At 35.3% G+C, this 11,287-nt stretch overlaps 1 protein-coding gene across 1 annotated transcript; it reads left to right on the top strand.

Annotated features, from left to right (window-relative positions):
* The first annotated feature begins 7,391 nt into the window (after positions 1 to 7,391).
* LOC140043787 (uncharacterized) lies at positions 7,392 to 11,068 on the top strand. The gene is made up of 2 exons (XM_072088263.1): positions 7,392 to 7,485; positions 7,768 to 11,068. The coding sequence occupies exon 2, from the start codon at positions 8,122 to 8,124 to the stop codon at positions 10,075 to 10,077; it is 1,956 nt and encodes a 651-aa protein (XP_071944364.1). The 5' UTR covers positions 7,392 to 7,485; positions 7,768 to 8,121; the 3' UTR covers positions 10,078 to 11,068.
* The last annotated feature ends 219 nt before the right edge of the window (positions 11,069 to 11,287 follow it).

Here is an 11,287-nt window from a genome sequence, read left to right on the forward strand (position 1 = left end):
GCGATACTAGACACCGGTTCTCAAGTTACCACATTGTCTGAAGACTACTTCCATGAACATTTCAACCATATCTCGTTGGAAAAGCTAAATTGGCTTACAATTCGGGCTGCAAATGGGTCATCTATACCCTATGCAGGTTATTTCATATCCGACATCGAGTTGAACGGAGCGGTTATTTCGAACTGTGGTATACTAGTAGTAAAGACGTCAACTAGGTTTCCAATGTTATTGGGGATGAATGTCATCAAACACTTCACATCTGACATAGAGAAGCAACTTAATTTTACCAAACCACCAATCAATCTACCGCAAGCCATTCAAGGCTTATTACGTGTTGATATACCAAAAAGCATAGTCGTTCCACCTACAAGCGCTATTTACGTTCCAGTAACTGGTCCTATGTGCTCTGAGAGTGAAGTGCTCATAGAACCAATCGAAAATACTCCGAAAGGACTTGTCACCAGTTGTTCCCTGGCAAGTATAAAGAATGGACGCCTTAATGTACAAGTAGTAAATGTAACTGATGAGGTGATATGGCTGAAACCGAGAACACCTGTTGGTAAAGTTCAAACTGTTGTTATGGTCGACGATGGAAGTGTGTGTATGGACAGAATCAGCGTGGATAGTAATGATGTATATTCTCTATCTCTGGAAACATCCTGTAAAGAACAAGTTTTTAAACAGCTTTGGAATGGACTAAGCAATGAAGAACAAAAATCAGCTAAAGCCTTTCTGTTAAAGCATGCAGATATATTTGCTGAAAATGATAAAGACCTTGGCCATACAGATAAAGTAAAGCACCACATTCAACTTTCCGATGAAACTCCAATCAAACAGCCATATCGGCGCATACCACCATCACAATTGGAAGAAGTACGAGAGCATATTAGGAAGTTGCTGAAGAAAAATGTTATTCGAGAGAGTACCAGTCCGTTTGCCTCGCCAATTGTTCTTGTTCGTAAACCAGATGGTTCATTAAGATTGTGCGTTGATTATCGCCAGTTAAATAAGAAGACAATCAAAGATAGTTATCCCATTCCACGTATTGATGAGTCTTTGGATGCTCTTCATGGCGCTAAATGGTTCACTTCAATTGACTTAATTTCCGGTTATCATCAGATAGAAATGGAAGACAAAGACAGAATAAAAACCAGTTTCACTACTCCTTTTGGATTATTTGAATATAACCGTATGCCATTTGGACTGTGCAACGCTCCTGGCACTTTTCAACGACTTATGCAAGCCTGTCTTCGTGATCAATTTTTCAAATCCGTTTTGTGTTATTTAGATGACATACTGATTTATTCTAGTAGTTTTGAGGATCATCTAGAACACCTTGATGTTGTTTTCAATCGACTACGAGAATTTGGACTGAAGATAAAACCAAGTAAATGTGACTTATTTTGTCCAAAAGTTAAATATCTAGGACATATTGTAACCAGAGATGGAGTTGCAGCAGATCCAGAAAAGCTGACTGCAGTAAAAGATTGGCCTGTACCTTCCACTGTGAAAGAGTTGCGTTCATTTTTAGGTTTTTGTTCGTTTTACCGACGATTTGTACCTGGTTTCTCGCAGATAGCTGGACCTCTACACAACCTAGTTGCAGAGTCTTTGAAAGAGATTAAGGAGAAGAAATTTGTTAATTTTAAATGGAGGCCCAAACACCAAAGTGCATTTGAGGTGTTGAAGACCAAGCTCTGTTCAGAACCAGTACTTGCTTATGCAGATTTTACCTTGCCTTTCGAAGTAGAAATAGATGCATCATTTATTGGGTTGGGAGCGGTGTTGTCACAAGTACAGGATGGGAAAAGACGTGTAATCGCATATGCAAGCCGAACGTTACGAGGTGCAGAACGAAATATGAAAAAGTATTCTAGTATGAAGCTGGAAATGCTGGGAATGAAGTGGGCAATTTCAGACAAGTTTCGTGATTATCTTTTAGGAAACAAATTTATTGTGTTTACAGACAATAATCCGTTGGCTCACCTTAACTCTGCCAAGTTAGATGCAGTTAGTCAGCGATGGATTAGCGAGTTGTCATCTTTTAATTTTGAAGTTCATTACAAGCCGGGGAAAAACAATCAAGCAGCAGACGCTCTATCTCGAAGAGCTCACAGAGAAGACCCCGTTATAACTTCCGAAGACTTCTGACAGACAGCTGGAATGACCAGTCTCCCTGAACGTTTAGCTAATCACAATTCCAGTTCTATAAACATCCAAACACATGTACAAGCACTCAAGGCGATACCCGTATTTCCTGGCTACGACAACCAACAGCTGGCTGAATTTCAACGGAAAGATTCATCCATTGCAAGACTTTGGCACTACATTAGTCTCAACCGTAAACCTAACCCTGACGAGAGAAGCAATGAAACCGAGGAAGTTCGACTACTTCTACGACAGTTAGATCGTATAAAAGTCAGAGATGATCTACTTTACCGAGTGAGCGCTGATGGCGACCAGTGGCAATTCATTCTACCTGACGTATTAAGAGAAGATGTCATGAAAGCCTGTCATGATCAAACAGGTCACCAAGGAGCAAACCGAACTTTAGGTTTAATACGCAAACGTTGTTTCTGGCCGAAGATGTATGAGAACATAACTTCATGGTGTGAACAGTGTGACCGATGTTCAAAGGCTAAAGTTGGTCCTAAAGTCCGGGAACCGTTAAGAAGTATCGTCGCTTCAAAACCAAATGAAGTTGTTGCTGTTGACTTTACTTTACTTGAGAAGGACTCTACCGGAAAAGAAAACGTGCTCGTGATCACCGATGTCTTCTCCAAGTACACATTAGCTGTTGCAACCAAAAACCAAACCGCAGAGACAACAGCAAAGATACTGGTAAGGGAATGGTTCACCAAGTTTGGTATTCCTCAAAGACTCCACTCCGACCAGGGACGGAATTTTGAATCTTCACTTATTCGTTCACTTTGTACAATGTATGGAGTAACCAAGACAAGAACAACACCGTACCATCCTGAGGGAAACGGACAAGCAGAACGATTCAACAGAACTCTGCATGATCTATTGAAATCACTACCAAGCAATCAGAAACGAAGATGGTCCGAACATTTGCCTGAAGTACTTTATGCCTACAATGTAGCTGAACATTCATCAACTGGTTTTTCTCCATTCTTCTTGATGTTTGGAAGACAACCTAAACTACCTATCGATTTTCTGTTAAATAACCACCCAGAACAAATAGTAGCGGTACCTGAAGAGATAAATGATTGGTTAGCCTCGAGTATGGAAACCATGAAGATGACGTATGAGAAAGCAGGGGAGCGTCTCAAACAGGAAGCAGAGAACCGGAAGAAGATCTACGACCAGAAAGCTAAAGAGAAACCGTTGGCAACGGGTACAAAAGTCTTTACCAAGTCGCATCCACTAGGGAGACACAAGATTGCTGATGAATGGGACCCAGCAATTTTTGAAATTATATCCAGACCTGGAGGTAACACTTCTTACACTGTTAAACGTGCAGATGGTACTGGTGGAGAGAGAACTGTTCATCGTCGCGAAATAAAACCATGTCCTTTGGTGTACCAACAACCAGAGCAAGAAAATCAACAACCAATGTCCTATGTGTTCGGTAACTCGCAGTCCGATTCTGATGGCGTTAGTTCAGACGATACACCTCGACGCAGCATCCGACTAAGGAAGAAGTTTAATCAAAGATGTCAATCAGTACATGGATCCAATGATATGCTCAACCAACGTCTAGTTAATATTAATGATATTTTGATAAGTGTGCGTACCAAATGTAAAATGTTTCTGCATATTTAGTGTAATCTTACATTTTATTTCATAATATTAAGTTTGAGGACAAACTCAGCTTAAACAGGGGAGTGTGGGGATTAATCTAATCATGTGATAATTAAATACTGCCCCCTATAGGTGTTGCTGCCCCCTATAATTGTAACAGTCTTTTTCAAATGATTTGCTTTCTTTTGTATTCATGAACCGGTCAAGGAAGCAGATAGTTTTGTCTCTTATTTAATTAAAGATCTGATTAAAAGGTAATACTCTACTTTATACATATATTACTTTGTTATACATTTATAAGATTCTGTTATGTTTAAGAAACATTAATGTTGTATTTTAAGATGATTGCATTCATAGGCCTAGACATTTGTTTTGGGTTAACCTTGACTCATGGAATGTGCAGTTAGAAAGCCTATTGAATAGTATTGTGTTACAATCTTTGAACTAGGATTTTATGCCATATAATGTTATAATATATACTTTTGTGATAAACCTTCTTTGTATTAACAAAATATGTTTAGATAGATTTAGTAATGTTTAGTTTATAGAAGATAGTTTCTAGTTAACAGTTTGTATAAAATAGTTCATCCTACAGTTCACACTTGATTAATTTGTATACACGAGGCTACCATGCTCGTGATAGATCGTCATGTAGTGCGCCCTCTATTTATCATACAAAATGGCTGCGCCCATGGATTTGTTATTGTTTATATATTTTACACAAACATAAGATTATAACTCCTTGATTCAATGAATAGACTAAGTTTAGTATTCAAATAGTGTGAGTAAATTCCAACATGCATTTATTCTAGTAATATAATAGTAATATTCAGGCACTTATGATGCAATTGTGTAGGTAATTAATTAGGTATTTGTATACTCTAACAAAGTATACAGAGGCTGTTTAGGTAGACGTGCCGTTTGATGTAATAGTCGCAGTCCTCAGAGAGAATCCTTTTTATTAGAGTCGCCTGTTAAGTGAGGTCCTTACTAAGAATTGGCTTGTATTTTAGAATATTATTTACTTTTGTTTCTCATTGTATTTATTTTGTGGTTTTCAGGACCATACTGATCTCTATTGTTATGCTAAAAACAAATTAAAACCAAATACACCACCGGACCGTGGTAAAAGTGAGAAAAGGCGTGTTTTTCCTTTTGTGTTGTCGTCCACATCCTTACACGTATTTACCTTAAATGGTGTTAGTACACAACAGAATATTTCTCTCCTGTTATGTAACGAACATTACAGAATTGCTGGCTTTTCTGTGTATGCAGTGCATTATTGTTGACTTCTCTCTTTGTAAAACCATTACATTTAGACACCATACGTTTTTGTAAAGTGTACCAATGATTTCTTGAACGAGTAGATCTTGTTGTAAACATAAATATGACAACTGAATAATATAAATCAAGATATAAAGACATGGACACAATGTAGACAAACCTCCTCAAGATAAACATGGTGTCAAGGGCTATCGACATTTCCCTAATCAAAGCTAATCAGCAACTATAAAATATTGCTTATGCACAATTTCAATATGGTGGGAAGGTTTAATGAAGTTGTGCCTCCGGCAGTATGTGGGAATCAAGACTTCATGTTTATTCAATCACATTATCCTATTATATTGTGGCAATTTAAACCAGAAAGGATGGATCAAAAAGATGGTTATATAATAGTTGAGTAGAATCCAAATGAACCAACCTATTTAAAACTGACCTGGCCTTTGGATGAGTCTTTGTTGTTGATAAAAATGATTTTATAATGATTGATGTCTTTAGACAAGCAGATGCATTCTTAAAGTGTTATGAAAATCACAAACAAAGTATGACCAATATTATAAATTAGCCAATTGATTTACCATCGATATATTCTTAATTTTCTAGTTTTATAATTATTCCATACAATGCTGTAATATTTAAAGTATTTATTTTATATATTTTAAGATCTATCAATGGAAATTCTAAGCGTTTTAGGCTATCCCTTTTAATTTGTTCTCCCAATAATCATGTCATTTTATTGTAATAGGAATGGACAGTAACAATAACAATAATAGTATATATATTACAAACTGCACTAACGATATATAATAGTGTCGGCACACTGTCTGCAGATTGGATATATGTTTATATATTCAATTTTGATCTTTTAGTTCCATTAATAAAATTATTCCAAAATATTATAATAGGTCCATATGTGTTTTTATTATATTCTTTTAGGTTACTAGGTTACCATTTATATCTTGGCACAATACACATTGTAACATAGATTGTATTGTTATGTTTATTGATTGCCATTCATCGTTCCTTCCAATGAATCATTAGCTGAATTAACATATTCTTTAACATTGAAAGCTGAGTCTCTTGTGTATATTGTGTGTTGTGCATCTCAATAAGCACTGGGGTGTAACAGTCGTTTATACTAATTCAACATTCCTAACTAATATTTGGCTTTCAGTACTTAGTGTTTCCTGCATAGATTGCTGTTATTTTTGTTGTACACGCACTGGAAACAACAGTTAGTTTGATTGATTGCGGATTGAAATTTAACCAGTAAATTAGAACAGAATTATTCAGCTGTAAATAAATCAACCCGTGATGGAGACAATTGCAGATATTCGCCATAAGATGGCGTCAAGGCATCAGACTAACTGAACGTGTGATGTTATGTTTAAAAAGTATGTTATGCGGAGAAAGACCACATAGGTTTTGGTGAGCATCTGGTTCATTATTAACTATACAACTAACTATATTAGTTAATGTTTACGTTAGCAAAGATGGAAAAGCCCAAGCTTTCTCCTACTTGTTTTTTCCTATATAATATGAACGGCTAGGCCAGACAGCCTATAGTTTTTGTTTTTTTCACAGGACCGGCCAATATAGGTTTCATTAATTGCAATGTTAGTGTTGATAAGAATTTACCGAGAACCATATATTGACGTGTTATGGATGTATATGATTTCAGAACAATTGCGAGATTTACGATTTTGACGCGGGCGCTTGCCGTACAGCCGTCGCCGTGGATTGCTGTAGCAAAGGTATTTGTTAAATAAAAGATATATGTACCCGTCATTTCAATATTGCTATTTTGACCTGCTTTAGACTTACATTTTCACGTTAAGTTAAAGATTTAACGTATAGTTTGCCGGTGTAAAACGTTTTCAAATCAGTTAAAAACTCATATTTTTATTTATAATTAATGTATTGATTATGACCATAAACATTTTCGCCAAAGTAGGCCTATATTGTCGGCAAAGTATCTTGTTGGTTAAATGTAACCTTTCGGTCTATTGTCTGCCGGGAAATTGTATGGAATACCATTGTATGTCGGCCAACCGTATAAATGACAGAAAAATAGCGTCTAATGCAGATCAAATTAGCAACTGAAATGACGGGCACCTATCTCTTGTATGTAACAACAGTGAAAACTCACGAGGTACATTTAGCTAAGCACACTTTGAATTGAAGTCACAGCAATTTACCGCGACAGCGAAATCTTGAAATTGTTCTAAAATCATATGTACATATCATCCTATACGTTGTCAAAATATGGTTCTCGATAAAGTTGTCCTTTAACATAGGCTTTATTTTATTTTTGCTTTGTTTCTTATTGTTAGAAACCCTGACTGCTTAAGAAGAAATAAAAACAAGGTATACAATTAATTTGTATTTGATAGTCCTGTCGTTTTCCTGAATTTAATTCCACAATCTGACATAGATAAGGTAGGTATCAACGGAGGTTTGTCTTTAAAGTTTAGCCAGGAAGGTAGTTCTATACCCTTCCTGGTTTAGTATTATTGTGTTTCTTTCCTCAGAATTAAGCATGATTATATGTAGAAAATAAAGTAAATTGATTATTAAGGTAACTTTTTGTTTTGTTTAATAATACAACTATTTGTATCATTATATTTTTACCAAAAAATAACATTTAATAAGTCAATGAACCAATGGTATATTTGTATTGTATTTTAATATTGTTTTCGTTTTCTTTATATTAAAATTCAGCCTACTGTATATATAGCAGAACTGCACAAAGAGCCATGTCACAAACTCTGATGGAGTGGAAACACAGTTTGATCAATTGCAACAACTGTTGATGAATAGGCATGACCTGAGGCAGGAACACGATATGCATAAGTATGGACAGCTGCATATGCTATTATCACATCGATCCGCACAATTAATGATTGAATAAACATATTATTTCTAAATTTGAGGCGTATGAATAGAGTCTTTGTTTGAGCAGCACTGCAAGTCGTTTATATTGCTAGCATTGTCGAATCGTAAGTTCACTTTGCTGTACTGTAACTCTGCTTTAGGATATTGCTGTTGGATAGACATTTTTAAACAGAAAGAACTATGACTAAATCAAGCCAGGATGACATGGATTTAATTGCAGATATCGTTCTGACGAAGGCAATTGGGCCGAGAGATCTTCATAATGCTTATATTAAAGTTAACCAGAAACTACAAGATATTGCATTCAATCAAATACCTTCCATTGATTATCACAAATATGGGACTGGAAGTTGTTTTGAAGGTGTGCCATTACCATTTTGTGGAGATCAAGATTACATGTATAACTTTTCACATTGCCCAGTTGTATTGTGGCCATTTGAACCAGCAAGGAAGTATCATAAAGGTGGATATCTAATCGCTGAGCAGAGTCCAAATGAACCAGCTTTTTTTACACTGAAAGTAAACAGCAACTGGCCTTTGGATGAGTCTTTGAAAAATGGTGTTGATAAGAATGGCTATTTTAGGACTAATGCTCTTCAAACGATAGATGTCAGTAAATTAAAGAATGTTAGAAAACATGGTCCTGCATTTGAACTAACTCATAACTATCGTACAACTGATCTAATACTGTGTTTAAAATGCCAGTCATGGCCGTTTCTTTTAAAAAATTGTTTCACAAGAAAAATGTCTAAGCTTGCATGTCTGTTTGTTGGTACTGAACCTCCAACAAGCAAATCAAAAGAAATGGAGTGGAGGTTATCGTTTTCGCTAGCTGAAAGAGAATTATGTTTAGAACTTGCTGAACCATTTGTCAAATGCATGTGTGCACTTAAGGCAATAAAAAATCTTTATGTATTTAGGAAACCTGCACCGTTCTGTTCTTACTTTATTAAGACAGCTTGCTTCTGGATGTGTGAAACTTCTCTTAATAGTATTAGCACTATGGACTTAATTAGGAAGACACTTGATTGGCTGATAAAATGCTATCTGCATGGGAACCTCCCTCATTACTTTATTTCCAAACAAAATTTAATTGGACACATAAAAAAGACACGTTGTGAGGAAGTGATAACATTATTGAATGCAGTTAAACAACATCTTTGGAGCAATGTAATGTCAGGTATTGAAGTTGCTGTTGATTTCTTACCTGTCTTTCGAGGATCACTCAAACTAAGTCTTTCCAACTATTCAGAACTGGAGTCTGTCCTACGGAATAGCAGAGATAGTAGGATCAAGGAGATACCATTAGAATTACGTAACATGAGTGATAAAGCACTACAATTATTAAGGTTAACTACTATGCATTTTGATGGATTTGATAGAATCTTTCAAAATGAAATAGAGCAAAATACATTTAATCACCTGGAAACTCTTAAACTGAAACTAGACGATATGATTGAATCAGTTTTACAAAGTGATGACAAAATAGTACCAAGCGACTACGAGCATATTTTAAGGCATAGTTTATATTGCTCTTTAGCAGACAGTTACACAGGATTTTTAAAATATTTGCAAGCTAATGGGAGACATGATCTGAATGGATACCTCAATAAGCCATTGGATTATTATGAGAAAGGATCAGAGCTTGTGTACCCTGATAGATGGAGTGACCAGCACCACATAGGTACCAAAATTAATGTCATTAAACATTACTATTTAATGAATGATGTGCAAAAACTGAAAGAAATGCTTGCCAAGTTTGAACCAGTACTTAACGAAGTCAAAAGAAATAAAGGTGTAATGACAAGACTAAGAAAAGTTTTAATTGGTCTTACTATTATGACCTTTGATCACTTTTCTTGGCAGAACATTGATATGGACATATTTGGTCTTGCTGCTAAAATGACCTTAAGTCCATTTTTGAACATTAATCCAATTGTTTTCATACTTTATGTTAATGCAAAGATCTCACTCAAAGAAAAAGACATTCATAGAGCATTTGGATATTTAAATGAAATGAAATCAAGTTTGACTGTGATTCAAGAAGCAGATCATGAAGTAACACAATATCTAATCAAAACAATAGAATGGCATTTTCTGTACACATTTTGGTTCGCATTTAGAACGCTCTTCTAACTCGAAACATATATGTAATTACGTGTCCGTCGTGTAAACTAGGTAGTAATATTCCAAATACTTTTATTACATTACATAAAAAACTGTATATCAATTTTTTTCAAACAACGTTTACTTTGGTTTGATTACAAATATGCAACGCTAAAGCAAATAATTGATCTCATGTCATGATCATATTTCTCTACAGCTTACTATGTCGTTCGGTCGGTTGGTCGGTCGGTCGGTAAACACTAACTTGTATATGGCCTTTTCTTGACATCAGTTTCATCTAGTCAAGTCAATTTTTTACAGTATATTCCTTATGGCCAGAAATCGATGTGGTTATGTTTTCACGGTGCGTAATCAAAAATTACGCGGTCTACGCACGATTTAACGAAATCACGTTTGTAATCATATCTTCACAAGCATGAATAACAATTAAATAAAATTTGGTACTCATAAATTTCAGAGCATAAATCATCATGGCAATACAATTACGTGCGTAGCGCATGTGACGCATGCGTACGCGCGCTTAAACTTTTTTAAATTGTCAAAATTTATTTTCGATGAAATAAGATTACGTTTGAAGCATTTTAAGCGTTTAAAACATTGCCATGAGTGCACAGCTTTTTGCACGTGCACAGCGCGTTAAATGTTGATATGCACTCACCTGATTTCTGTTTTACAACCTTTCTTTAATAATACTGTATCATCATATTTGATTCAATTTTCAACTCGAAATTACGTTTTACGAGCACGTCAAAAGTGACATGTTCAGCAAATCGGTTGGTTCGTCGGTCGGTAAACACTAACTTGAGCACGCGACTGCAGCCATCTATCACATATTGTAGATTGTTATTATTATTATTTGTAAATAAACCTCAATTTTTTAGAAATCAGTTTTGTCAAGATGAATCTCATAAAATGTAAGAAGTAGCAATAATTGCTTTCTGGTTAAAATCAAGCTGTTCTAAAATAGTTAGTGTCTAACATTACTTTATTTTCAATAAATTATTGATAAAGCAAAACGTGGTTTTTTAGTGTTTAGTGACTGATGTAATGTGATTAAACATAGGGTCTATGTATATAGACTGCAGATGACCATTTTCAGTTCTTTATACTTTACCATCCTCAAAATCTGCTGTACATTAACTATAGCCTATAAAGTGAAAAGATATCTTTTATCTATAATCTATCTATAATATAATAGCACTAAAGCCAAAATGTATTC

The sequence above is a fragment of the Antedon mediterranea genome, chromosome 3, assembly GCF_964355755.1.
Source record: "Antedon mediterranea chromosome 3, ecAntMedi1.1, whole genome shotgun sequence".
Classification (NCBI taxonomy): Eukaryota; Metazoa; Echinodermata; class Crinoidea; order Comatulida; family Antedonidae; genus Antedon; species Antedon mediterranea.

Bases quoted from the DNA above. Each gene is read 5' to 3' on its own strand.
- LOC140043787 (XM_072088263.1), top strand. From the start codon at position 8,122: ATGACTAAATCAAGCCAGGATGACATGGATTTAATTGCAGATATCGTT.